The sequence below is a fragment of the Falco biarmicus genome, chromosome 11 (assembly GCF_023638135.1).
Source record: "Falco biarmicus isolate bFalBia1 chromosome 11, bFalBia1.pri, whole genome shotgun sequence".
NCBI lineage: Eukaryota > Metazoa > Chordata > Aves > Falconiformes > Falconidae > Falco > Falco biarmicus.
This window is the reverse complement of record NC_079298.1, coordinates 27,961,011-27,987,516: the sequence shown is the minus strand read 5'-3', so window position 1 is coordinate 27,987,516 and position 26,506 is coordinate 27,961,011. Positions and strand designations below refer to the sequence as shown.

General features: G+C 56.4%; 4 protein-coding genes across 9 annotated transcripts in view; 1 reads left to right on the top strand and 3 right to left on the bottom strand.

The window, feature by feature from the left end:
• ATF6 (activating transcription factor 6) overlaps nucleotides 1-6,157 on the bottom strand; it is an 81,641-nt gene extending 75,484 nt beyond the window's left edge. Inside the window, exons 1-6 of one of the 2 annotated variants that reach the window (XM_056355566.1) lie at nucleotides 5,938-6,157; nucleotides 5,785-5,861; nucleotides 3,911-3,998; nucleotides 3,490-3,584; nucleotides 2,861-2,990; nucleotides 2,411-2,617 (exon numbers count right to left, since the gene is read on the bottom strand). In XM_056355566.1, the coding sequence (XP_056211541.1) occupies nucleotides 2,411-2,617; nucleotides 2,861-2,990; nucleotides 3,490-3,584; nucleotides 3,911-3,998; nucleotides 5,785-5,861; nucleotides 5,938-6,007 (667 nt within the window). In that variant the 5' untranslated portion in view covers nucleotides 6,008-6,157. The remainder of the gene's footprint in view (nucleotides 1-2,410; nucleotides 2,618-2,860; nucleotides 2,991-3,489; nucleotides 3,585-3,910; nucleotides 3,999-5,784; nucleotides 5,862-5,937) is intronic. The other variant, XM_056355565.1, reaches the window with a different exon arrangement.
• Nucleotides 6,158-6,248: 91 nt separating this feature from the next.
• On the bottom strand, nucleotides 6,249-16,688 carry SELP (selectin P). 4 transcript variants are annotated; one of them, XM_056355560.1, is made up of 17 exons: nucleotides 16,581-16,688; nucleotides 15,501-15,591; nucleotides 12,877-13,266; nucleotides 12,672-12,779; nucleotides 12,377-12,559; nucleotides 10,056-10,241; nucleotides 9,732-9,917; nucleotides 9,414-9,599; nucleotides 9,098-9,283; nucleotides 8,778-8,963; nucleotides 8,457-8,642; nucleotides 8,137-8,322; nucleotides 7,765-7,950; nucleotides 7,484-7,606; nucleotides 7,058-7,088; nucleotides 6,810-6,865; nucleotides 6,249-6,590 (listed from the first exon to the last, which is right to left on the bottom strand). In XM_056355560.1, exons 1-16 carry the CDS (start codon nucleotides 16,581-16,583, stop codon nucleotides 6,811-6,813), a joined length of 2,472 nt encoding a protein of 823 aa, XP_056211535.1. In that variant the 5' UTR covers nucleotides 16,584-16,688; the 3' UTR covers nucleotides 6,249-6,590; nucleotide 6,810. The 4 variants fall into 4 exon arrangements, with proteins under 4 accessions (XP_056211535.1, XP_056211534.1, XP_056211536.1 ...); XM_056355559.1 differs by lacking the exon at nucleotides 16,581-16,688 and adding an exon at nucleotides 16,135-16,245; XM_056355561.1 differs by lacking the exons at nucleotides 8,778-8,963; nucleotides 16,581-16,688 and adding an exon at nucleotides 16,135-16,245.
• A 3,238-nt stretch (nucleotides 16,689-19,926) lies between these two features.
• LOC130157150 (1-phosphatidylinositol phosphodiesterase-like) lies at nucleotides 19,927-23,363 on the bottom strand. 2 transcript variants are annotated; one of them, XM_056356410.1, is made up of 2 exons: nucleotides 22,782-23,363; nucleotides 19,927-22,568 (listed from the first exon to the last, which is right to left on the bottom strand). In XM_056356410.1, the coding sequence occupies exons 1-2, from the start codon at nucleotides 22,936-22,938 to the stop codon at nucleotides 21,493-21,495; spliced, it is 1,233 nt and encodes a 410-aa protein (XP_056212385.1). In that variant the 5' UTR covers nucleotides 22,939-23,363; the 3' UTR covers nucleotides 19,927-21,492. The 2 variants fall into 2 exon arrangements, with proteins under 2 accessions (XP_056212385.1, XP_056212386.1); XM_056356411.1 differs by having other exon boundaries at nucleotides 19,927-22,565.
• Nucleotides 23,364-23,728: 365 nt separating this feature from the next.
• Nucleotides 23,729-26,306, top strand: HTATIP2 (HIV-1 Tat interactive protein 2). The gene is made up of 5 exons (XM_056356412.1): nucleotides 23,729-24,016; nucleotides 24,091-24,198; nucleotides 24,282-24,419; nucleotides 25,154-25,215; nucleotides 25,788-26,306. The coding sequence occupies exons 1-5, from the start codon at nucleotides 23,858-23,860 to the stop codon at nucleotides 26,011-26,013; spliced, it is 693 nt and encodes a 230-aa protein (XP_056212387.1). The 5' UTR covers nucleotides 23,729-23,857; the 3' UTR covers nucleotides 26,014-26,306.
• Nucleotides 26,307-26,506: the final 200 nt, after the last annotated feature.

The window sequence follows — 26,506 nt, the reverse complement described above, 5'->3', positions numbered from 1 at the left end:
AAAGCTTTTGCTTCCTCTCCTGCCCTGCACAATATATCTCAAGTTCAATTCTACAGCACTAGTATATTCCACAGGATAGGAATAAAAAAACCCAACCCAAAACCCTCAAAAGTTTGCAGGGGTCTTAATCCACCCTGTAAGCCAAAACCACACATATTAAAGGGATCCAATAAATCAAGCTCACTCCCAAAAGCTCTTCAAAGTCAATAAAAGTCAACACTTGTTAGAAACATTACTCATTTCAGTATTGCTAACACTTGATGTGCTTTGGGCAACTTCCTCAAAGAACTTAACCGGTCTACCTCAATCCTCATCCTCCTCCTCCCTTTTGTCCGTCCCTTCTTTATTGCTGTATTCTGTGTGGTAAGTTTTCCACTGAACTGACTCATACTATACAAACCAATTCAGAAACAGCATAGAGAAAGAAGATGAAAAAGAAAGAGCAATGCCAGTTACACTTTCAAAACGTAAGTTAAAGCCTCAATTCATACCAAGACAAGACCAATTTCTTTTTGAAAAATGTCTCGTGTAAGAAATTTTATGCACAAGCTGAACAGAGCTTAAAAAAAGGCAAGCAGGAAAAATGAGGTAATTTTGACAGTCTGAAATGGAATTAAAAACAATCACTTCCAAGAAATTTCAGTCCAACAACGACATTTAACTTAAGCAGGTGCTTGAGTTGTCTGAAAACACATGAACATCTCTCCAATCCTTTGTAACAGGATGACCTCACCACCTTTCAGAAACAGCATGTTCCAGCTGAGCATTCCAACCAAAATGCACGGCAATGTATTACAGCATCTACCCAACCTTCTGGAAAGTGACAAATGAAGTAACTTACCTAGCGCCAAGATCTTTTATGTATGAGGTGTAAGATTAGATCTCCTTTTTTTGCAGACATAATCTTGAAGTTAGTACAACCCTATTTAAGAACCTCAAATGGTGAGTTTGAGATTTTGACAATTGTTTTTAATGCATAAAGATCACGCTTCCTTCTTTAAGCTTTTATGAAAAGGACCGTAAAAGTATCATTCCTCATGCTCCTTTGAGGATAATGGCATATTTCAAACTGGTAGCTCCAACTCATCATGTGCAGGAGATTTTGATGAACTAAAAAAAAAATCCTTATGGTTCTTGTTATGGAAGCAGCACAACAGAATTTTTAAACACACTATCAGATAAAGTAAATACATGGCATGGAAACACTTTCCCAGAAGTGTTTTCTCTATAGTGCCTCACAAAAATTACTCTCCTGACTTTTCTTCAGGGAAAAAGAGAAGTTGATCTTCACAGTATTTCACTATACTTATATCCAAAAAATCTATATTGCCAACATTCCTTATTCCAGATGGTATTTTATCAGCTGGAACATCAGAAGGAGTAAAAATTAGGTCATGCTGACTGTGCTGACCTGTTTTAAGCGGTCTAACAATCTTAGGCATGTTGTAACAAATGTCAGTGCCTCCAGATATGGCTTAACGCCTGATGGAAGAGCAATTAGTAATGGAGACAAGTATTTCACTATTGCAATAATTTCTAGATACATGCCATTAAGTATTTGTCTCATTTTCCTTCCATGCCTCCACGTCTGAGTCAACGGCAAGAGGCTGCAGCCATCAGCTGGTGAAAACGAGCAACTGCATCTGACTATTTCAGCAATGCAAGTAACGTCCCTACTGCCTTAGCTGAAGAGCAAAACAATGCTTTGGATTCAGAAGCGAAGGCTCAAGCTACTTCAGGTATCTGTTACAGGTCAACAGGAGGAAAGAATAATTATCAGTGGACTGGAAATCACTTGCCTCTTGTTAACATCAGCTTGCAGCTATAAGCAACTTTTCTGACCTCTGACATGCCTCTCTGTGCAGATTTCACAACACCCTATTTAATGTTGTTTAGCCAGATAAAAAGCCATAAACTCATATTTCCACCATCCTGTGGCAGATTGTCACATGGGGAAAAAAACACTTTTATCACTCCTCCCAAGTTTTCAAGTTTCATTCAATCCATCCTAACTGATCCTGCTGGATCTTCCTTTGGTTGTCATAGAGTAGCACCATTATCACCTTACGCATCACTTGCCACCACAAGTAGATCAGAGCTAAGGGTTCCCAGACATCCTTCCAAATCAACAGTTTTATCCCCACAACTGCCAGTGCTCAGCATAGTCTCTTCTGCTTTACTGTCTTCCAGTAAATAATGCCCAGGTGAGTGTTGCTTCCCTTATAATTATATGAGAGAGGAATAAAACCATCTTCTCAGCCTAAAGCTTTTTCGACAAAGCATGTAGAACCCCTCTTTTCTCCTACCCCTCCCCATTTCACCTGCAAAACCTAACTTCATTCTAGTGACCATCCCAAACAGGTGCGGTGTTTACCCCTGAGACCTGGCTCAGTCAAAACAGTTCATCTACCTTTAGGAGGTGCTGGCTGGATGTTAACAACTGGCTGATGCTTTGGCAGTGGAACAAGTGTGGGAAGAGTCTGAATAATGATGGTTTTAGCTGGTATGCCAATGTTAGCCTGAGCCTCAGGTACAGCTGGCAAAAGCGGTTTGGGTTGTATCAAAGGCCTGGACGCTGCCTGACCACACCTCTTCAGGGTCTTCGCAGAATTATTCGCTAGGAAAGGAAAAAGAGTCAGAGTTGGACCAGAGGATATAAAATGAAGAATTCGGGTAGTAATAACATGGCTTTTGGTATGGGGTTTTTTTACCCATCTATAGCATTTGTTAAGAACAGACACATCTGATTACAAATTCAAATCAGCAATGACAGGATATACTAATGTCTGTTAGTTAAACTTTCATATGCGAGACAGTATGCATATTTTCTATGGAATCAAAGTAACTCGGTCTCTCATACCAGACCGAGGAGTGATGCTGACAGCAGGCTTCTTCCCTCCATCTCCTTCGGGGGATGCAGGGCTTCTGCAACTCTTGCTGTAGAGAGAGATGGGAGACATCTGGGAACTACAGCTGAAGTCCACATCATCCTGCAGGCAGAAAGTACATGAAATTAATGCTTCAGAAACACAGAAAAGTGCCTACCAGCAGTTCAGATTATAACTGCCTCTCATCACATCTGTGTTGCTGCTGCAGCAAACAGGAGAAAGGTTTTGTTTTGCAGTTTTATTTTGGTCAACGCTCAGAATCACTGAAAACCAAACAAGTACTTCTCCCTATCAGCAGAGCAATGGGAAGCAGAGGCCAGCAACTGCTAGGTTCAGAAGCCTTTAGAAGGCATTTTGTTTGCAACCAGGCTAATAAACACAGCTGAGGAAACAGAACTGAACATGCTCTTTTTAGACTGGATCACAGCGGGAGAAGAAAGAAAACATCACTGAAGGGAAGTTGGTTTTCAAGGGTTGGAAAAATAAGCTGTTTCCTCTTATGCCATGAAGTTGGTCAGAGAAGTAAACCACTGGGCTTTCTGTTTGTCACAACAGCAGTCACTCAGAGCCAGCTATCTGTTACACGGAGGTTTCTGCGTACAGGCACATTCTGCACTGGAGAGTCCACAGATGACGGAGAAGGGACCGAACAATTTGAAGCGGCTGGTGACAAGGGTTCTGTCTTCACACTTGAATCTGCAAGAGACAGATAATGAAATTTTACTGTACAAAGTTTTGTTAATGGGAGATCAGTAAAGGATACACTGCCCTACACCAGCTATTTAATTCCTGAAGCAAGACATAGCAGAAAACATAGTGAGACTAAATGGCTCAGCTTGTAAGGCAGCCCTCGCCAGCTGCACCCATCCTACAGAAACACATCATGACTTCTCATCACAGAGCTAAATGCTGTAAGGCATCAAATAGTTTCATTAAGTTACCACCATCCTTAAGTTGTGGCAACTCAACCAGGTGTGGTGGGGAGGAATAGTCCTGCCTGCAAAATGCAGAAGGTTAATTACCTGTATAAGCATGGCTCGTAATATTCCAAAGGTCTGAGTCCCAAGACATCAAATCCAAATCAAAATGAAAGTTATAGAGATCATTTTCCTGAAACGACAGTTCAGAAAAAGAAACAATACAAAAAGACAGTATACACTGAAGCCACCAGCCATTATGTTCACATTCTTACAGCTCTGGAAAACAAAACCAACACAATGATCACTTCAGTTGCCTTAAGACACACAAGAGATAAATGCCCTTAAGGGAGCAATTCTCAACTGGAATACACAAGACAAGGCTTCTTTTAAAGCTTAGACCTGTAGGAAAGGAGCATGTCAGTTTAAGAGCATCACTAATTATTACCCTGTTATCAGTAATTTGTAAAAAGAAAGTTCTAAGTCCAGTCATTGAACCACCTTATATAAAGCACAAGTTTTAGCAACTTGTTGCCATCTTCTCCCTCATCTGCACCAAAAGATTTACTTAATGCCCTTCCATCATCACATCTCAAAGCACTTTATAAACAAAAGCAGCACCAGGGGCAGTTTACCAGCAGGAAAAGAGACACAAGGACTGATTTGCTCAAGATCTGATGAACAATATGGATTAGGTCTCCCTATACTTGCATAAAGTGATGTCATCATCTTCTAAAGCCTGAGGCACCAGTTTCCTTTTCCAGCAGGGGAAGACAGGAAAAAAAACCAAACACACCAACAAAACTGTAAAAAAAAATCCAAGAAAAAAAGCCCCTAAAATCACTTCACACATTTTATTGACTGTATGACCTTTACAGCAATGTTGAGGGGTTTTTTGATCCATTTTTCCTGTTGATGCATCTGTAAGTCTCAGCTCCCTACTCAAATGTGGCATTTTATGAGCACTTGGCATGAAAAATATAGATATCACATACCTGACTTATACAAATATACAGCAAATATTTTCTTGCTAAAAACTATCCTGCAAACATACCTTTCCTGACATTCTCAACTTGCCTTATAAAGAGAGGCTCAGAAAGTCTGCAGAGTGCACAGATATTAGTACTTGCAAGCTAGGATGAAGAGAAAGCACATCAGAGTGCATTTATAGGAAGAATGACCAAAACCCACTGCCCGAGCTCTGTAGTAAGAGCCTCCACGCAGGTAACTAATGCTGACTTGCTGGCAAGCAATACCCTCCCCTTGTACAGCCAAGCAGTTCCCACATTTTCTCCAGCGCCTGGTTCCACAACACCTGTAGGAATACGCTCAGTACCTGGGGTTTATGTTGGACAACCGAAGGGCTGTGCTGGAGGTGGGTTACGACACGGTGAGCAGAGAGAAGGCAAGGGAAAGAACGCACAGCAGAGAATCCAGGAGGCAATTGTCTCAGGACAGAAAGAGCAGTACGTGCAATCATTGAAAAGCAAGGGGATCAACGCATAAGGTTGCAAGCAAAAATTTTAGGGGAAAATCCTACAATAGACACGAAAAGAAACCACCTTATAGGCAAAGTGATAAAGCACAGCGGTGGTGGGTGCAGCGGTAACATATTGTCTGCTTCTCATGCAACGAAGCCCCCCTCCCCCCCCAGCACTGCCTTCAGGGGGCTTTCCCTTCCCGGGGCCACCGACAGCACAGCTACCCCTGCGCTCACCACCTCAAACTTTCACCTTGAACTTTCCCCTTTAGACTCGGCGCCCGAATCCCTTTCGACGTCGACAATTTATTAAGCGACTGGCAGCTCTGCCCCTCGGCAGCTAAGGCGGGGCGGGCGGGTGAAGGCCGCGAAGCCGCCGGCCGGGGGGCGGCTCCGCCGTGAAGCCACAGCGCCGCTCCTCGGGGGTCCCCCGCCCGCACCCCCAGCCCCCGGGGCGGGGCACGGAGCCCGGCCTCCCGCCGTGCTCCCCGGTACTCACGTCGGGCTCGTCCCTCGGGGCCCGCCGCGGCTCCGCGGCGCCCAGCAGCTCGCTCAGCTCCTCACCCAGCACGGCCTCTGCGGAAGAGACAGCGGCCTCAGCGCCGGCCCGACCGGGGCGCTCCCCACCGCCCGGCCCCGGCCCCCCGCTCACCCCAGTCCAGGCTGGTCCCCGGGCCCGACAGCAGCCCCGCCGGCTCCCACTCGGCCTCCGCCGCCGCCATCGCTTCCGCCTTCCTCCCGAAACACACGTCTCCTTCCGGGCCCCGCCCCGCCCCGCTACGGCGGCCGCCGGCGGACACAGCGCGGGGCGCGGCCTCCTGCGCCGCCCTCACCCCCGGGCCCCCCCGCGCGTCCCCCGGCCCACGGAGGCCCTCAGGAGGGCCGCCCGCCCGCCGCTCATCCCCGGGCCCTCAAGGGGGCCGCCCACCCCTCGCCCGCCCCCCAGCTCACAGAGGCGGCTCGTTACACACAGGCGTTTATTCCGGCCCCGCTGACACAAGCCCGTCGCCACAAGCGCGAGTGGGGGGAGCCGCGGGGCGAGGCCCGCGGGCAGGAGGCCGCTCCCTGCGGGGAAGGGCCGGGGTGGGCGCCCCGCGGGCCCGGGCGGGTCCTCCGAGGGCTTCGTGCGTGGGTGGGTGCTGCGGGGAGGCGGCGCCGCTCCTCGGGGGCCGGGGCGCACCTGCGGTCTCCGCTGGCAGCGGCGGCCCGGGCTCTGGCGGGGGCACGCAGCCCCCCGGGCCCGGGCAGTAACTCCCGCCGGGTCTGCGGCACCGGCGGTCGCGGTGGGGTTTGGTCACGGCCAGGCTGCAAGCACAGGAGAGCCGTCACCTCCTTCGGTGCAGTACAAAGCAGCGGGACCCCCCCTTCCCCTCCCAAGGGGTGTCCCCACCTGGGAGCACCCCAGCCAGGAGAGCAGCTGCTCAGGTGAATTTTCCACGGGTGCCTGCCAAGCAGGCGCAGGGGGGAACGCTGCCAGCATGCCGTGAGAGGGCAAGGTGCTGCGAGCATCTCACCAGCGCTCACCTTACAGGTTGGCATCGTACGCTGCATTGGTGAAGATGCCTGGTGATCCGAGGTCACTGGAAGGCAAGCACAAGGGTGTCAGCCGTGCGGGAGAGTGCAGGGTGTGAAGGGCAGGGGTTGGCTCAGCCCTGAAGATGCTCCCACTTATAAAAGCAGCCTCACCCAGGCAGGTCTGGGTGGCAGCGGGGTGACCGCAGGGCTGTGATGGGCACGGGCAGAGCCACCCTCCCGCAGAGCACAGCTCTCACCTGGTGGGGTTCAGGAGCTGCTTCTTCTCATCTGGTAACAGTGTCAAAACATCCATGGGGACAGAGCAGATAGAAAAGAAATAACCAGATTTGATTAGGGAAGGGTGTGGGAAGCCCCAGCAGCGGCATCTGAAATTGAACCATTTGGCAAGCATGGGATGGAGGGGGGAGTGGGGGCTGAAGCATTTGCCTTCTTCCCCTTTGCAATGAAGGTGTTTTTCTGGCTCTCCAAACCTGGCTGCCGACCCTTTGAGCTGGCCGAACTGCCAAGGACCCCCGCAACTCACAGCAAAGGAGACATGTGGACTGAGGCAATCACATTGTTAAACTCTTCTGTTCATCCCACCCTTCTCTGGGACTCCGTAACCACCTTGCCTGAGAGCCCCTGGCCAAAGCGACGGTGTGCTGTGGGAGGTGTTTCTGTACCTCTGTCGCTGAGCCGCTTGGCAAGGAGGGCAATGAGCATCCCAGAGAGCACAATGCCGGCTACTGCCAGAGCTGTGCCACTGCTGTAAGCCAAGACTTCCTTTAAGAAGGTGGCACCGTCCTCTGAAACAGATCCACAGACCCACAGGTTAGAAAGCTGTCAGAAGGACGTCACAGCACCCAGGTTTCTGGGGTTGCCCCCCTGCCATGTTCACGATGTGCTGCAGGAAGCTAGACACCCCCCCCCCCCCGTGCTAGAGGACCAAGCAGTCCCATCGTACCTGTGCAGACAGGGGCATGCCTAGTCCAGTTCCCTGTGGCCGCACATCGGAGCACCTCTGCTCCCCTCCGAATAAACCCCTCCTCGCAGGAAAAAGTGCACGTGGAGTTGTATGTGAAGTTCCCATGCGTGTGAGAGCAGCTCAGCTGGCCTCTGCTGGGGGGGTCCAGCACCAGGCAGCTGATGACTGCAGATAAAGCACAGGGGCAGCATCAATTGGACAGGAATGATGGTGGTGGGGTGGGGACATGTGGGCTGGGGAGCCAGGGGATGAGCTGCCACAGACCAGGGGTGTTAAGGGAAAGGGGACACTGGGGAAAGCAATCTGCTGCAACAGAGCACTTCCAGACATGCATGTGATCATGAGATCTACCTTTGCATTGTGCGGTGTCCCCAGTCCATGCCCCTGTGGCTGTGCATTCGCGACTCTCCATCCCTACCAGTGCAAACCCTGCCTGGCAGGAGAAGGCACACGTGGAGCCAAAGACAAAGTCCCCATGGAGGTGGGAGCAGTTCAGCTCTCCGTGGTCTGGAGCACTGAGCACAGGGCAGGCAATGGCTGCAGGGACAGAGATACACTTCAAGCAGGAGCTGGGGACTACAAGGCTCAACTGTTGAAATGAGAGGATCAAGACACTGGAGAACACCTCAAGGTCATCCCAAGGCCTGTGACACCTCAAGCAGCAGCTCTACCTTCACAGTGTGGAGGATCCCCAGTCCAGATCCCTGTGGCCGTGCACTCTCGGCTCTCCAACCCCATCAAGGCAAACCCCGTATGACAGGAGAAGGAACACGTGGAGCCAAAGGCAAAGTCCCCATGGAGGTGGGAGCAGTTCAGCTCTCCGTGGTCTGGAGCACTGAGCACAGGGCAGGTGATGGCTGTAGGGACAGAGATACACTTCAAGAAGGAGCCTGGGGACTACGAGGCTCAACTGTTGCAATGAGAGGACCAAGACACCAGAGAACATCCCATGGTCATCCCAAGGCCTGTGACACGCTGAGCAGCAACTCTACCTTTGCATTGTGGGGCATCCCCAGTCCATGTCCCTGTGGCTGTGCACTCTCGGCTCTCCAGCCCCATCAGCGCAAATCCTGCCTGGCAGGAGAAGGCACACGTGGAGCCGAAGGCAAAGTCCCCATGGAGGTGGGAGCAGTTCAGCTCTCCGTGGTCTGGAGCACTGAGCACAGGGCAGGCAATGGCTGCAGGGACAGAGATACACTTCAAGCAGGAGCTGGGGACTACAAGGCTCAACTGTTGAAATGAGAAGATCAAGACACTGGAGAACATGTCAAGGTCATTCCAAGGCCTGTGACACCTCAAGCAGCAGCTCTACCTTCACAGCGTGGGGCATCCCCGGTCCAGGTCCCTGTGGCCGTGCACTCTCGGCTCTCCAACCCCATCAACGCAAACCCCATCTGACAGAAGAAGGCACACGTGGAGCCAAAGGCAAAGTCCCCATGGAGGTGGGAGCAGTTCAGCTCTCCGTGGTCTGGAGCACTGAGCACAGGGCAGGTGATGGCTGCAGGGACAGACATACACTTCAAGAAGGAGCTGGGGACTACAGGGTTAAAGTGTGGGGACAAGAGGTTGGGGAAAATCCTATTGTCACCCAAAGGGAGCAACACCCTGAGCTCTAGCAGCAGCTCTACCTTCACAGCGTGGGGTATCCCCAGTCCAGGTCCCTGTGGCTGTGCACTCGTGGCTTTCCAGCCCCATCAGTGCAAACCCTGGCCGGCAGGAGAAGGCACACGTGGAGCCAAAGGTGAAGTCCCCATGCAGGTGGGAGCAGTTCAGCTCTCCGTGGTCTGGAGCACTGAGCACTGGGCAGGCAACAGCTGCATGGATAGATATACACTTCAGCAGGAGCCTGGAGACTATGAGGCTCAACTTGCAATGAGAGGATCAAGACACTGGAGAACATCCCAGGGTCAATCCAAGGTCTGGGACACCTCGAGCAGCAACTCTACCTTCACAGCGTGGGGCATCCCCAGTCCAGGTCCCTGTGGCTGTGCATTTGCGGCTCTCTGGCCCCATTAGTGCAAACCCTGCCTGGCAGGAGAAGGCACACGTGGAGCCAAAGGTGAAGTCCCCGTGGAGGTGGGAGCAGCTCAACTCTCCCCAGTCTGGAGCGCTGAGCACAGGGCAGGTGATGGCTGCAGGGCAAAGGGGCACACTTCAAGCGGATCTTGGGGACTGGGAGGCTAAACTGCTGGAACCAAGAGGCTGGGGAACATCCTAGTGTCTCCCCAAGGCCAATGACACCCTGATCTCTGCTCTAGAAGCAGCTTTACCTTCACAGCGTGGGGCATCCCCTGTCCAGGTCCCTGTGGCTGTGCACTCTCGGCTCTCTGACCCCATCAGCTCAAACCCCATCTGACAGGAGAAGGAACACGTGGAGCCGAAGGCAAAGTCCCCGTGGAGGTGGGAGCAGTTCAGCTCTCCCCGGTCTGGAGCACTGAGCTCTGGGCAGGTGATGGCTGCAATGGGAGAGCAGGTCTCAGAGACAAGATAGATGAGGTTAAATCTAAGGATTAGGGCTGAATCCTGATCAGGCAAAACCAAACCTCTGGTGATATGTCTCTGATTTGCCTTTCCTACCCAGACAAGTCTCATCTCTTCAAAAACAGTAGTAATGTAGTTGGTGCAATGATTTTTCTGCCATAGGAATGATTTCCTGGTGGTGGAAGTTGCTGCTCTGCCAGAGCCCTGTTCATCCCCTGCACTACCCTGGCGTTGCAGCCCCCAGGATGAAGGACCATGGCTGCTACAGTCCTACTCGCCTCCCTCCCTGGATTGGAGCAGAGACCTGCCTCCATTCTTGTCACAGTAGCAGTGGGAAGGACACCCAGGTGGCTTTGGGGCTGTAGGGGATGGGGATGGGATGGCTACAGGGGCTGCGTGCCAGCCCCTCCAGGCTGTGCCTGGGGTGTGCTTCGCTGCATGCCATGGCAGCACCCAACATTTGCTGTGGCGAGCGGCTCTGCCTGCCTGCAGGACCACCGCAGGTTAGTGGCAGGAGCACACCTAACATCACCGGCACCCAGCCCCGGTGAGACAGACCCCATTTCCTACACCTTTCAGGCTGACACCGAAGACTTTCCTTGGCAGACTTTTCCTTTCACAGCTATTTTACAGGCAAGCCTGGTTTCCCACAGAATCCCTGGAGGTGTCTATCGGGGCCCCAAAACCCAGCACTGATGCACCTTCCAGCAGGCAGCCCAGGCTCTACCTTTGCAGCGTGGGGAGGGCATGCTGAGGGCGTGAGGGCTGCAGGCAGACACCCGGCAGCGCGTGCGAGGGCAGGGCAGGCAGCCTTGCCCCTTATAGTGTCTGCAGTAGCATCAGCCTCACTGCAGCAGGAACCTCTGCTTGTTTTTGGAGTAAACCCAACTGGCAACGTTTGCTAATGCAGCTTCGTAATTAGCAAAGGCGGCTGACTGACTCTTCTGATTCATTGCGAAAAAGAAAAATAAATCATACTTACAGCCAGCAGGAAAAAACAGTGAGCTGGGAAAGCAAACCTTTGGGAACTTGGAAAGCCTGGAGCAGGCAGGCTCAGCCCAGCTTGTGTGGGAGGACTTCCACAAAATTGGGAGCCAGCCTCTGACCCTGCCACTGTGGGGGCTGCTGGCCACGGGACAGTCACATCTCCATGCCCGTTCCCCTTAACCACAGAAAGATTTGCTGGTCTCAGCTGCCTAAAGCAAGCCCCGGGCTGGACCACAGGCCCAGCCAGAACAAGTATCATTGGCAGCAGTAACTTCAAGGCAGGATTTTATTTTTTAAATATCTATACAGAGACCCTGCCTGCCCCCGACCCCTCCTGCTGGGACTCCCAACACAGAGGGTCCCCAGCTGTGTTCTGTGTCTGCTCCAGTCCTTGCTTTGTCCCACCCTTGTGCAAGGCTGCAGATGCACCACGCAACAGCACAGGGAAGGTGGAGCAAGGCTCTCGCACGCCCCAAAAAAGCCCAGCACCTCTCTGGGATGCCTGGCACCTGGCTGTGAACCTTTGAGCCGCTGACAGGAAGACTTTCCCTGCAGCATGATGTACCGCAGCTTTCTCTCCTTTGTGGCTTCCTGCCCTGTTTTGTCCCTCCCAGCTTATACCTAAGCTCATCTCAGAGGCCCTTGCTGCCGCTCAAGGCAGCCCAGCCCCGCTGGGATACACCCTTCCCCTGGCCACAACAGCAGCCACCCTTTGATCTTCTCTGAGGATTCCTGAGATGCCAAGCACCTTCCCAAAGTGGATTGGGGTGAGCAGGGGGAGATGGAGATGGTGCCACCAGGATGATGGAGATGCCAAGACACTCTCCTGCCCTCATGCTCAGACCATGCAGGGTGCTGGCACCTGGGTGGGATTCAGGTCAGCAAGCAAGAGCACTGGGACAGCCAGGGCAAGCAGGGGGCTCATCCAGAGCTCACAGCCACTCTGCCCATTGCAGTCTTATCAGGGAACTGCTCCCCATACGGAACACCGGGAGCCGCTTCTGCAAAGGGCTGGGGCACAGCAAGTGCAGCCCATCACTTGCCTGAGCAGTGTTGGGCACACGGGGCTTGACCCCCCCAAAGCATCAATGCTGCATCCCTGAGACCCCCTGGCAGGCCCTACCTGTGCACGTGGGGATGTCTGCTGACCACTTCTGGGAAGGCAGGCACCGCAGCGTGCCAGCCCCTTGCCGCTCAAACCCCTCGTGGCACCCAAACACGCAGGTGGAGTTGTAGCTGAAGTCTCCGTAGGGATGGCTGCAGTTCATGCGTGCTCCCCTGGGCTCAAGCTCAGCACACTGCACAACTGGGAGAGACGTGGCACCGCCAGCCCATTAGGAGCACAACAGAATTGCCCGCTTTGATGCCAGGGCTCAGGCTTTCCAGCATGGATGGAGGGATGGGGATGTTTGCCTCACCAGCCTCGCACTCGGGGCCATAGAAGCCAGGGTAGCACTCGCAATGATAGCTCCCGATGGTCTCCACGCACTCGCCGCGCTGGCTGCATGGAATGGGTGGGCAGGAGGCTGTGCACACAGAGGATGGTCATCAGGAGCCACTGGTCACCCTTCTGAGGTCCCCAGCCCACCTGATCTGGGCCTGTGCCACAGTCCCCCCGCTCACCCTGGTAGCACAGTGCCTTTTTCCTCCGGTTGCAGGGCTCATCGTTCCACTTGCCCGACTCCCGTGGCCGCTTGATGTAGATCTCCACGCAGTCCTGGTTGGAGCGGCGGTTGTTGGGCTCCCCAGCTGCCCAGTTCTCCGCCTCCTTCGTCAGTGCCTTCTTGGTGCCCACCCAGGTCCAGATGCCGTTCAGCTTGCGGATGCCAATCCAGTAGTAGCGGTTGTGGAAGGGCAGGCTCTCATTGAGGTACTCAATCTCCCGCTTGTTCTGGATTGCCACTAGGTCAGTGAAGAAGGTCTGGCAGTAGTTCCTGGCCTGCTCCCACGTGTAGTCCCCTTGGTCACTGTAGTGGTACTTCCAGGCACCCACCTCCATCCGCATCACCACACCTGCGAGAGAGAGTGAGGTCCAGGGTCGATGCCGGAAAGATGGGAGCCAGGTTGGGGATGGGGTCCCTTGGGACATGAGGGTGGGCTAGGGCTGGCATCAGGGCCAAGAGATGCCAGTGAACAGTTGGGCAAGGGGACAGGAGGAAGGGATAAGAGTGGGCAATAATGGTGCTCTAAGGGTACACAGAGATGTGGGTGGATTGGGCAGGGCAGAGCGGGGACTGCATGGGGGTGAGGAAGGTGGAGGAGACGGGGTGAAGGCTGAGACAGAGGGAAGCATGGAATGGGGTGGGCAGAGCACAGGTGGCAGAAGAGTCCCAAGTGCTGATGCCTCCTCCTGCTCAAGGGGTGAAAGCCCAGCCCCACAGCCCTGCCCCCCTGCCCAGAAAGGTTTCCCAAAGGGGAAGACCCAACATCAAGATGGTTCCTTAAATGTGGTTCCTTCCTTGAGCACAGAAGTGTACCACTTCAATTTTCCTGCTTTATGCTTCTACATGAGAGTTAGCTTAGATCAAGGCAGAGGAACGAGCATGGCCTCACCCCCAAAAGCATCTGTATCCCAAGCTGCTCATCTGAGCCAGAGATGGTCAAAGAGTCTTATAAAATTCAGTGTTGCAAAACAACTGTCTTGCAACACTGAAGTTCACATCCTAGCCATGCCCACCATGCAGGGCAAAGCCAGAGATTAACTGGAACCCACACCCAGAAGTTCTCCTGCTCTTATTTACAGCATTTCTCACCACAACCTGATGCAATCTAAGTGTTTAAGCCACAAAAAAGTCTTCCTCCCTCCTCTCCAGTAGCATGCATCTCCACAACTACAGAAAGTGATATGGGGATTGTATCTCTATCTGCGCAGAAAATTAGATGGGGATCAAAGATCGCTCCAAATAACTGGCCTGGGGTACCCTGCATCTCAGGGGAGCATATCACACTGTGGTCATGCAGGCCAGGGCCTGGGCATTGCAGATTAGATGCAAATCTAGGGCTTCCAAAGTCTAATTAGGGCTCTGGTTTGGTCAGTAGTTATGCAGTTTTCTAAGCAGAGTTCCCATAATTTGTCTAGTTTTCCTTGTGAAAGAGCAAACTATCCACTTCGTTCAAGAAAACTGAGGAAAATGTGGCCTTCAACAGCCATTCTCTTCACCCCTTGGGAGTTTGGAGCTGCAGAACAGAAGCTCAGGGCACCTCCTGGGAGCCTGCCCTGGCCTCAGCTCCCACCACCCACCTTCTGGCCCTCGCTGCCTCCCCAGCACAGCTCAGAGCAGCTGCCCTGCTGCCCTCACACACCCCATCCCTAAAACAAAAAGGACCCAGGGAGCCCATCCTCTATATGCTCTCCTGCCTCTTTCCTCCAGCTCCCCTAGCAACTCTGTAGCACAGCTCATCCTCACTCCTTCCCCTCAGCCTTACATTACCTCTCCCTGCCCCACCTGGAGTTGAACCCCATGGTGGGTGCTGTTTGCCTACGTGTTGACCCCTTGGCTTCTCTGGCAGCCCCCAAAGTCTCCTGCCCAGGGTGGTGCTCAGCATCCACAGCACTTGGGGTGCCTTTGCATTTTTGTTTTCCCCTCAGAGCTAAATCTCAGCCTCCCCCTGGAACTTCTGCATTTACTTCTGTTCCTTAGCTCAATCACAAAAGGTCCTTTGAAAATAACCCAGCTCACTGCAGGATCCCTAGGGACAAAGCAGGCATCGGCAGGTTTTGCTCTGTACAATGCCAAAATGAAGGAAATATCCTACAGGCAGTAAAACCAAATTAGTTTCTACTCTGATGTCTTTTCCTGATGTTAGTTAGCAGCTTTAACTCTGTGTGGTGCTGCCCCAGGTGTGTTCCCAACCCTTGCACCTGTGGGTCCTGTGGCTGTGGCTGTGCCCAGCTCTGCAGCATGGGCATGGGCAGGGAGCCGAGCTGCTGCTGCCTTTCTCCAGATCACGGTGCAATGCACCAGCTGCCATACTGCATTTGGGGAACCCTGTGGGGACACCACATGTGTCCTGATCCTCCCTGGGGGAGCATGGTCCTGCAATAGGTCTGGCTGGGGGGAGCTGGCCCCAAGAGATGCGGCCCCCCTCCCAGCCCAGAAGGAGCCAGTCCTGGGCTAGCAGCTGCAGGGAGTATGACTGATAAGCCCCCAGAATAACATTGCTGTCCTCCTCCAGTTTCCTGGACCTGCAGGCTCCTCGGCAACAGGGTCCCGCTGGGCTTACCACGCCCGCAGCAGGTGGCTTACCCCATGTGATGGCAGCGATGCCCAGGTAGCAGATGCCATGAGAACTCAGAGCCCACGTCCTCCCAGCAGATCGCAGTCCCGCAGCAGTGCCCTGCATGCCAGGGAGGAAGGTGTGAGCATGCATGTTCCACGGGGGCTCACACACCCCACAGTGCACCCACACCGCTGCCGGGTGGTCCTGGTAGCCACAAACGCATGTCGCTTGTGCCAGCTTACATGCAGGCACGCACAATGCTGCCAGCCGGGTACAGCTCTGCTGCAGAAAGGGCCCCTCCGGCGAGGTACTTTTGTGGGGGCTGTGCCTGCAGCACAGCTGGACAGTGAGGGAGGCTGTGCCAGCAGTGCAGTTCACTCCTGGGGAGCCCCCAAGTCCAGGGCATGCCCTGTGCCCCCCACCCCTCCCCACCCACCCAGGGCTGGTATCTGCCTCCATAGCAGTGTGCCTGGCAGTGCTCTGTGCACCTGGCACAGCCTCGCTGCTCGGGGCAGAGTCTCAGGGGCAGCCTGGGTCCGTCCCAAGGGTCCCCAGCAGCGCTGCTGGTTCCTGGCAGCACCTGCCCGCAGCCCTGCTGTCCCGTAACCCCCTTTTCCAGGCAGACCCCAACTCGTGCCCAAGGAGAGGAGTGGGACCTACCATGTCGGTGCTGCAGACGCACCTTGCCCGACTGCCGGCAGCACCAGTGCGTCTGGCTGTCGGCGGGCAGCAGCGCGCACACTTCCTCTAACCACGCACAGCACCGCTCCCTGCCCTTGGCCTCTTCCCCTCCCGCCCCAGCCCCGCTGCCACCCGCATCCTGCCCCGCGTCCCCGCCTCCCCACCGAAGGGCTCTCCCACCCCCAGAGACCCCGCTCCCAGCCCAGAGCCAGAGGGGAGCAGCAGGGGCAGCCCTGGCCACAGCCCTGCCGAGGGACCTGCGTGCATCCCCACGCTGCCATGGGCACATGACAGCCACAGGAGCCAACTCGCAACAAGCCAACGAGCCGAGCTTGCCTGAGCCCCCCAGGAGATGGAGAAGGTCCCCCCAGGGGGGTCCAGCCCCAGCCCAAGGTGCCCAGGGCACTGAGACCTCTTTGACCCACCATGTCCACGTTGCAGTGCCTGCACCAGCAATCAGAGGACAGAGGAGGGATGAAGTGTGATGAGTTCCCACAGGGGCTGAGCAGAAGCGTGGCTCGCAGCCTCCTGGCTCCTGTGCCGGATGCTCTCCTCACTTGCAGGCTTTTTGCTCTGGCTATGAATCCTCATATACCAATAAAGTTACACAAGGTATTTTCCTGTCTTTGCCTTCAAATCTGTATGAGAAAGGGCCATGAAAATGCCAGAGGAACTTCCCTGAGTTGTTAATATCCTTTAGGAACTTCCACTGATCCTTCAGGGACATGTCTCATTGTGTCCACCTCCCCTTGGATCATTCTTGAATCATCATAAATTTTCCTTGCCCTGTTCTGCTTCTAAATAAAATTGTCTTGGCCGGGCTTTCTGCAGGAATTGCTCTGCTCACTTCCAGCTAAAGCCAGGCAAGAGCCATGCAGGTCACATGCATTTTCCAGTTCCAGAGAAGTTGATGCTGCTCCAAGAGGACTTACACTAGACAAAAGGAGGAACCCATCCCACAAAAGCCGTAACCCACTACAATGACTATACTTTGCCAATGTAAATGAAACTCAGTTCCTGTCTCTGGATACCTTCCTTACAAAATGTTTTACTGCAATTGTCTATTTTTATGGAATTGCTGAGGATGAGCCTACATATCCAGTAATTCAGGAGCACTCGCATTCTAGCAGTGCACGTGCAAAGGGTGTGCAACTATGGCAAGGGAAGAAGCAGCCAGGCAGGCAGAGAGGCTGAGGGGCAGCTGCTGGGGCAGGAGACACCTCCAAACCTGGGCTGGTGGGAGACCAACTGGGTCAGAGGGGTGCTCGTGGGGGAGCAGGCTGTGCCCCTGCCAGTTTCACTTCTGCTGAAACCTGACATGGTAGGGCAGAGCAGCAGGAAAAAAAAAAATCCCCACCTTTATTTTTGTAACTACAAATAGTTTCTGGTATTGTTTTAAAAACCGAAGCAAGGTGGCTGAGACCCAGAGGCTGCTGCTGCAAAGGGCAGAATGTGGCCAAGTTCAAAGCTCTTTTTTACATGGGCAAGTACCCCATGCCCACAGGTACCCAGGCTCAGGGAGAGGGTCCTGCAAGGCAGGACAGCTACTGGGGGTTGCTTTGCAGGTAGTGGAAAAAGGTACACATGGTGGGAGGGAGAGAAGAACCCAGTCAGCTCTGCAGCTCTGTGGGGAGCTGGCTAATCACCAGGAGTCCTTCCACATCTCAGGGGGTTTCCAGGCTGGCCCAGCATGAAGGATTCAGGATGCTGTAGGGCACATGCTCCCCGCTGGGTTCCTGCTTTACCGCTTACCAAGGAAGGGCCCATCCCTGCCTTACTGGCTGAGCAGCCCAGGGATTTCCCATGGGATGGTGCATTTTCCAGGCGGGATGGTGCATCCTGTCCCCCCAGCCACCCCTCCAAGGGTACAGCACAAGCTGCAAGCCAGGGCTTTGCTTGGAGTGGGCTCAAGGGAGCAGGTACAAAGACACTTTCCTGTGTCACCTCCTCACTGTCCCTCTATACTCTACAGGTATCTCAATGGAAATGTGCCTCCTTTGCCGTGCCTGGGTCCTGAGCCACAGACAGAGGTGATGCTCTCTCTCCCATGAGAGCCCTCCCATGGGCTGTATCTGTGGGGAAGGGACAGTGTGCTCCACTCCCACCTGCAAACCACTGCTGAGGGTGCCATGCAGCTGGTGGCGTTGGGCAACCCACCCACAGGCTGTGACTGCAGGGCTCCTTGGGGCAAAGCAGCCTGGCCGCTGCAGCCATCACTGCCCACCCAGCCTGGTGCTCTGCTCCTTCTCAGTGTGCTCAGCCGTGCTGTGGGCAGGGTGCCACGTGCAGGGCAGGGTGCAATGCTTGCATGAGCATCCTGACAGTGCTGGCATCACCCAGGTGTGGATGGGACCCATGGTGCCAGGGGCTCTACATGCTGCATGGGGAGGTGGGCACTGGCAGAGGTGGGCAGATGCCCCAGGGCCAAGTCCAGGCTCTGCCTTGCAATGTGTCCCCGGGGAGTGCCCAGGACCTGGTGGAGTGAGACCCTTGGGGCAGGGGGTGCAAGGGGCACCCCCATCAACCCCTGCCCCATACAGAGGAACGCTTGTGTTGTTTTTGCTAGAAGCTCCCACCCGACGCTGGCACAGCCTGTTCCCCTCCTTGTGCAATGTCTCCCTGCAAACCGCAGAGGAACCGAGTCACCCTGACACAGCCTGTCCGGCTTGGCTGCTGCCAGCGATACAGGGGGCACCTTCCTGGGGAGCCCCTCTTGCCCCTGCTGCTTGGGGAGGGCTCAGCAGCCTACCGGGGCAAGGGGGCACCCAAGCAGTGCCCCTGCAGGAGGTGAGGACCCACATCCCATCAGCATACAGCCCCGCTGCTGCCATCCCCTTGCTCCACCCTGGGGACTGAGGCTGCTCTCTCTGAAGCTTCAGAGGCACCTCCTGAGTGTGGGCAGGGGGCGGCTCCCCCTCACCACAGGTGCCCCCCAAGGGGTGTTTGACCCAAAGGGTGTCCCTGAGCGGCAGGGTGCCTTTGGGCATGTCTCCCAGGGCGACGCCTGGCCTGCAGCCTGAGCAGCTGGATCCTCCTGTGACAGCCCCAGAGGAAAGTGGCACCCGATAAAATCTTTCTCACAATTTGGGTGTTTGCCCACAGGAAGGTGTGTTATCTGTGTGCCACCCTGGCTTGCAGGGTGTGAGATGGTTTCAAGGATTAGCCAGGACCAGAAGCATGGGGCTGCTTCCAAGACAGCCCAGGGGCTGTGGCACCCTGCACCCCCCACCCACAGGGACCTCATGGCACTGGAGCAGCCCTGGCTACGGGACACAGAGGTAGTTTTGGGCAAATCACTCCTGCCCACCTCATCTGGTCCCTCTCAGAGACATTTCTTTAATCTCAGCTGTAGGACAGCTTTTTGTCTCATGCCTTTCCCCAACTACGCCAGTGATGGAGACCCTTTTCACTGTGCACTGCTACCAGCTGGGTACTCCTGCCCATGCTGCCTGCTGAATCCCTGGCGCCTGGTAGCAGCAACACGTGCATGTGGCACAGATAAGGGCTCACCAAACAGGATGCTGGGGGCGTAGATAATGCCGAAGTTATCTCACGGCTTGTGTGGTAAGGAGTAAACAAGCAGCTCTACCCACCCATGGAACCCCAGGCAGCACCTCTGCCCTGCCAGTGAACTGGGGCACAGGGTGGGTACTGGCTGCTGGGGTGCAGCTGCGGGGATGTGCCACAGCCCTGCTGCCATGCAGGCAGCCCTTGTCCTCAGTGACAGCAGAACCACCCAGCCTGCAGAGATGCTCCTGGGAACTGTGATTGCTCTGCCTGCACCCTGCCCGGCTCCCCATGGCACCGTGCATCCCTGGAAAGCTGGGACAGGCCACCGATCTGACTGCCCCTCCCTTGATAGCACCCATCTTCCTGGCATGAGAGCAATACCTAGAGCTTTCATGCTGGCTGGGCACAGGGGCGGCCCAGGCAGTGGAGGTCTGACAGCCAACGGAACAGGCCACTGGCACCCCAGACATCACCAGTGCTTTGTCACATGTCCAGTTTAATGCAGAGATTTATCACAAAGCAAGTCCAGAAACAGATTTCTCTGTCTGTCACCTCCAACATCCCCTGCGCGCTATTGCCTACTCCCCTCCGTCCTGGCTCATGGCAGCACAGGCTCCGTCCTCCCCTGCTGCCTGCCCAGCCCAGCGCCGCCGCAGCCCGCCCAGGGCCAGCAGATGACCATGCTCAGCACCAAGGGCTGTGTCTCCAGCCAGGGCCAGGCCCTGCAAAGAAAACAATGTCCTTGCCTCTGGCCAGGAAATCCTGCAGCATGCCCTCTGGCAGGCACTGTGCCAGGCTGCATTTTTCCCCTGAGACAGAAGCATCTTTGAGGGTGTTCTTCACCTTTTGACAGGACAGGGCTGAGTTTTCCTCTTCTCTTTCTCACCTCCTTGCTTCAGTGCAGCTGGCAGTTTGATGCTTTCTCCCCTGGGATCCCAGTTATCTTTCTGCTTCAAGGAGCTACTGTGTCCTGTGGCTCGCCGGTCTATTTAAATTGCGGATTTATTTTCTGCAGGTAGGGCAGGTGCTGGCACAATGTGCATTTTAAGCACATTTTGGTTTTGTGGATCTACAAACTCTCCTGTCCACGCTGCCTGTGCTGTTGCAAACTGCTGGGCTTTGTCCTGTGCAGCATCCCCCGGCTGTGTGACCCCAGGGAGGGGGTAGCCCCATCTGAACTGCCGCAGCTGTGGCCATCCAGCTTTCCGTGCACGGGGCCAGCGGCGCTTGCTGAAGTCACCTCTCTCTAACAGTCCTGACTTTTGGGGCAAGGCCCTGCAAGAAAAAAACAAAAGCTAAAATAACGAGGGGAAGGATGTTCCTAACCATTTACTGTCATCTTTGAAGTGAATTCCTCCTCCTCTGACCTCTCTCACAGCTCTACTTTAAGAGCGAGATGGTTACAAACACCAATTTAACTGTGCTTCAGCCATGGACAGAGGGGTACGGGCTCTTTCACATCTGAGCAGCAAAAGCAAAAGGTCTTTTCTGCACTTTTTTCTGCTAGGGAAGGCAATATAGAAAGTGCTTTCCTAGAGTAATTTTATTTACCCTTGAAAGGAATAAAGGCTGTTTTGCAGAAAGGCATTTCAGGTGGACTCGCCAGCCCAAGAGGAGGCCTGGCAGGACCTTTTCCCTCTGCCTCTCCCTGCTGCTCTGCTGGGGACTCAGTCAGCCCAGGCCCTGCCAGGACTGTACCCAGCTCCTCAGGGGAGAGCTGCGTGCAGGGGGCAGCTCCCCAGACCACCCGAAGCCACCAACCCTCCTCTGCTGCCTCTGGCGCTGTCACACCATTGTCACATGAAGGCTTCCTGGTGCCAGCAAGAGCTAGGAACATGCTTTTGCTCTACTGGGCGCTGATGTCTTTCGGCGGAGGTGTGAGGCCGGGAGCAGTGTCCGTCCTGATGGGCACCGGCGTGAGCAGCGCGTGGAGCTGTGCTGTCTGTGGCGCCCATCCCCTCTGCCACGGGGGTGCCGTGAGGGTACTGGGGGGGTGCCAGGGGCTGCTGTGATGGGGCCACTGGTCTGTGGGCTGTTGCTCTCCACAATGAGCTGGAGGAGCCCTGCACCAGGGAAGTCCATGATGACCACTCCCCAGCGCACGGGCTGCCTGCCCCGGCGCCGCAGGTGCTGGTAGCAGCGGGGGTTCACAAAGCGTGCCACCTCCTCGGGACAGGTGAAGAGCCCATTGCCTGAGCAGAAGGTGAGGTGCATGGTGGCCGGGTCCCCACTGGCTGCCCTCTCCAGGTGCCGCCGGGCCCGGGCCCACTTGCGCTCCAGTGAGAGGACGTTCCAGGCGTCGCTGATGCTCAGCTGCTCGTAGGGAATGCCCAGCACCTCCCGCGCCAGCGCCTCCAGCACCACAATCTTCCCCCGCACCTGGCCCAGCGTTGGCACCTCTTCCCGGCACCACATGCAGCTCTGTCCCTCCTCTAGCAAGCAGCGGTGCAGCCGGGCAGCAAAGCCAGGCTGGGAGAAGATGGGCAGCTCCTCCTTGATGCGCATGAGCACGGCCTCGCTGGGGTGAGCACGGAGGAAGCGCAGGGTGCGGCGCAGGACCCCCCGCAGGCTGGCCCGCTGGAAGGTGCAGAGGTGGTAGACGTGGAGCTCGCCCCGTGCCAGCTTGCAGCGCACATCCAGGAAGCGGATGCCGGCCGCCAGCTGGGCCTCCAGGCTCCAGCTCTGGCACCGCAGGCGCTGGCCACCAAACAAGCTGAGGGAGTCGTGGGTGCCAGGAATGGAGAGGCGGGAGAGAGGCAGGGCATCAGGGAGCCCTGCCATCCAGTCAGGGCAGCAGGCTGCCGGCTGGGGAGTGCAGTCAAATGCCGCACTGCGCTGGCACTGCACCTCCATGCTGCCGGGAGAGCGGTTGCCCCGGCACTTGGCCAGCCCACCGAGCCCTGCTGTGGAGGAGAAGCAGACCATGAGCAGCAGGAGCACTGTGTGGCCCCCACGCATCCTGGTCCCACCCCTCCCCAGGGGTATCCCCACCACCCCATGGAATCCTATAGCGTACCACGTGCCCTATAGGCATTGCTGCCAGTACCGTATGCTTCCCCTCCCACTCTCAAGCACTCATCCTGCTACCCCTGGCTCTTCCCAGCCCCTGCACCCACCTGTGTTCCCTGCGGCTGCGGGGTGCAGCCCGCTGGACGGGGCGCTCGACAGTGGGTGCCAGCGGCACAGCGGCACACTGGCAGGTGAAGCGGGATGCTGGCCATTAACCCGCTGATGATCATGACGTGCATCCTGCCCCGCAGGTAGCACGTGCATCAGAGATTCATCCTCAGCCAGGGGGAACTGTCGGCAGACACGCCAGGCTGGAAAATCGCCTGGCTGATCCCGAAAGCAGCCATTCAGGCCCCTGCACCTCCCTCCTCAGGAATCAGGACAAACAGGATTGGGGTGCCATGGGGCTCCTTGATGCTACTCATGGGAGCAGCTGCACCGAGCGCCCGGGTGCCCACATGCCCGCTCGAGCTATGCCCCAGTGGGACCCGGCCTGCCCCGGGGACGATGGCAGTCATCCCCACCGGGCGGGCATCTGGAGCAGGGCCTCTGTGCCTAACAGCACACCCCAGGACCTGCTCAGCGAGGGTCCCCTGGGGAGTGGGCTCCATCTCCTTGCTCTTCAGGCACCAGCAGCTGCTTCACACTGGAGTCACCAGGGAAGCTGCCACGGCTGTGGCAGGTCCAGCGCGGGTGGCAGGGGGGGTGACTCACCCCCTGCCTGGAGGACACAGCTATAGGGCGCCCCGTGGCACTGAGCCCGGTGCTTTTCAGGGAGGGTCTGCCTGGCAGGTCACAGACCCTCTGAGCCACCCCCGGCACACAGCCCCTCCACCTGGCCTGAGGGGCACGGAGATCCCCCCGGGGACACTTTCTGCATGGGCTCTGCCCCGCAGGGACGGGAGAGGGGACACCAGCAGCAGTGAGGTAGAGGGGGGTCCCCCGGGGCAGCCCTTTGCTTAGGCGTGGGGGGACACAGAGACCCTGCAGCCTCCCCCAGTCCCTGAGAAAGGGCTGCTGTGCCTGCCTGGCGGCTCTCCTGTGGGCAGGCGGCAGGCAGGCGGCAGGCAGGCGGCAGGCAGGCCGCAGGCAGGCCGCAGGCAGACCGGAGGCAGGCGGCAGGCAGACCGGAGGCAGACCGGAGGCACACCTCCCCGCCCGGGCCTGCTTCCGCTCCCCCATCATGGCGGCAGATGGCGGCAGGGCCTGCTTCGTGCTGGGCGCCTCGGGGGCGACTGGCCGGGCACTGCTGCGGGAGCTGCTGGCCCGGCGGCTCTTTGCCCGGGTGACGCTGGTCAGCCGGCGCCGGCTGAGCCTGGATGAGGAGACGGAGGCGGCCGTGGTGCGTGGGGCCGGGGGTCCCGGGGCGGCGGGGGGCGGCGGCGGCGGGCGCGCTGAGCCTCGGCCTCCCCGCAGGAGCAGGCGGTGGTGGACTTCGAGCGTCTGAGTGAGCACTCCGCCGCCTTCCAGGGGCACGACGTCGGCTTCTGCTGCCTGGGCACCACCAGGGCCAAGGCTGGGGCGGTGAGTGGGACCCCCTTGGGGGGGGCGGGGGGCTGCCTGCCCTCCCCTGCCATGCTGACCCTCCGTCTCCCCTCTGCCTGCAGGACGGCTTCGTCCGCGTGGACCGGGACTATGTTGCGCAGGCAGCGGAGCTGGCGCGGGCAGGGGGCTGCAAGCACTTTGTCCTGCAGTCCTCCCGGGGGGCAAACCAGCACAGCCGCTTCCTCTACCTCCGTGTGAAGGTGAGGGGGCAGCTGTGGGGGGGCTCCCGGTGCTTCTGCAGGAGTCACAGAACGCGGGGATGCTCTGGATCGAAGCAGGAGATGAGGGTTCAAGGGATGCAAGTGGCTCGGGGGGTCCTGCTGGTGCTGAGGGACAAGGGCAGGGGTTTGGCTGGGCAGCCACGCGAATGGCTTTGCCCAAAACGGCACAACACCCACGTGCGGCTTCTGTCTCCCGCTTCAAACCACCCTCTGGGGTCTCCAGCCCAGCCCCAAGCTGGGATAGCTTCACAGCCAGGTGGGGAATGTCCAGGGGAAACATGAAGTGTCCGGGGATGGGGAGCCCACAGGCTCCCCGAGGGGCACCATACCTACTGCAAATGTTCTTTTTCCCCGTATATCATGTGCTGCAGCTCCCAACACCTGCTGGGCTCAGCGCTGTCTGCCAGTGCCTTCTGCCAGGATCCCTAGGGCTGGACACCATGTCCTGATGCCACCTCTCCGGAGCAGGCAGTTGCAATTAGCATGATGGTTGCAAGGGTGCGCTGGTGACCCACAGTCAGTGGTCCAGACCCTCACCCAGTCCTGCCTTTCCCTGGAGAGCTGCTGGCTGGCTGGCCTGTACCTGCTTTGCATGGGCATTAATGCCATCCTGCTCGCGGCTGAGCAGCGCTCTCCTGCCAGTTCATGGGGCGGCGGGGATGGTGCTTGCAGTCACCCTCATCTCCTTTCATCCTGCCTAACCGCTCTCACAGGGAGAAGTGGAGAACCTGGTCCAGGCTGTTGGTTTTGATCGCTGTACCATTCTCCGGCCAGCGTGAGTAGCGGTGGAGGAGGGCTTGAGCGGAGGGTTTGCCAGGGCAGGGGGCTGGGAAATGGAGAGAGAGAGAAAGGATGCATAAGGTTAGGGCTGGGAGGCGGCGGGGGAGTGGAAAAAGCCACCAGCTGCAAATGCAGCTCCTGGATGAGCGCACTGCTTCCCAATGCTGCAGGGAGCATGCACAGCAGTTTCCCACAGCCAGTCCCAGTCCTAGCGTCACACGCCATGCAGGAAGAGGCTTGGGTTGAAAGCAGAGGTTGGGGGACATAGGCCAGAGCTTCTCTCCGCACAGACCTTGACCTCATGCAGTGAGGATACTCACCTGTATCCCTTCAGCTGTACTGTGCTCTTGCTGCCCGGGAGAACTAGCATCCTGGTTGTGCAGCACTGCAGGGAAAGGAGCTTAGTGTCCCTGGGCTCAGCTCAGTCGTGTTTTAGGGCCCTGCTACAGCCGCACAGCCTCCATGTGGGTTTAGCAAGCTGCCCCTAGTGCAGCTGGAGAACCCAGTCTCTAGCTTTTCCCCAGGGAATGGTTTCAGCCTGACCCACCTTACCTCCTTGCTCTGCAGGGTGCTGCTGTGCAAGCGTCAGGAGTCCCGGCCCGCGGAGTGGATAGCCCAGCAGTTTCTGGGTGTCGTGGCTTGGGTCTTCCCCACCGCTTACTCAGTGCCTGTGGAAACGGTGGCCAGGGCTATGGTGGCCAGCGTGCTGCAGCCAGGCAAGGGGAAGGTGGAGGTGCTGGAGAACAGGGCCATCCACGAGCTGGGAAAGGCAGTGCCACAGCAGGGCACGTAGGGCAAAAAGGATGGGCAGGAAAGAGCTTGACTCACTGCTCAGATGCTCCTCTGGGCCAAGAACTAACGCACGCATGGGAGGGGAGCGTGGTGCTTGTGTTAATGTGGAGGTAGAGGTGCACTTCTTTGCACGGCAGCTGATACTGTCAAGCGACCAAAAATGTGGGTGCTGGCTGGTGGGTGAGGAGAAACAATGTGCTCTGCTACTTGGATCCAGCATGTGAATCCAGGTAAAATGGTGTAATCCAGGCAATTTCTTGAATTCAGGGCTTAAATAAAGTCCTATAACTGTTCTGTTTGTGTTAACTTTGTGCTGAAATTGTGTCTGTCACCTGCACACTGCCAGCCCAACCGCATCTGTTCACAGATCATGTCTTTTGGAGACACTTCAGGGCATGCACGTGGGCAAGGGGCCATGCTGTAGATGGACATGGGGAAGCAGGGACAGCACATGGCTGCCCACGCTGAGGCTGCACCCCCCAGAGCACTTGCTG

Coding starts and splice junctions, on each gene's coding strand:
- SELP (XM_056355560.1), bottom strand. Junction 10,242..12,376: donor AGACATCCCCACGTGCACAG/GTAGGGCCTGCC, acceptor CTCCCATTGCAG/CCATCACCTGCCCAGAGCTC. Junction 7,951..8,136: donor GGACACCGCACAATGCAAAG/GTAGATCTCATG, acceptor CTTTATCTGCAG/TCATCAGCTGCCTGGTGCTG.
- LOC130157150 (XM_056356410.1), bottom strand. CDS start 22,938: ATGCACGTGCTACCTGCGGGGCAGGATGCACGTCATGATCATCAGCGG. Junction 22,569..22,781: donor CGCAGCCGCAGGGAACACAG/GTGGGTGCAGGG, acceptor TCTCCTCCACAG/CAGGGCTCGGTGGGCTGGCC.
- HTATIP2 (XM_056356412.1), top strand. CDS start 23,858: ATGGCGGCAGATGGCGGCAGGGCCTGCTTCGTGCTGGGCGCCTCGGGG. Junction 24,017..24,090: donor AGGAGACGGAGGCGGCCGTG/GTGCGTGGGGCC, acceptor GCCTCCCCGCAG/GAGCAGGCGGTGGTGGACTT. Junction 24,420..25,153: donor TCCTCTACCTCCGTGTGAAG/GTGAGGGGGCAG, acceptor CCGCTCTCACAG/GGAGAAGTGGAGAACCTGGT.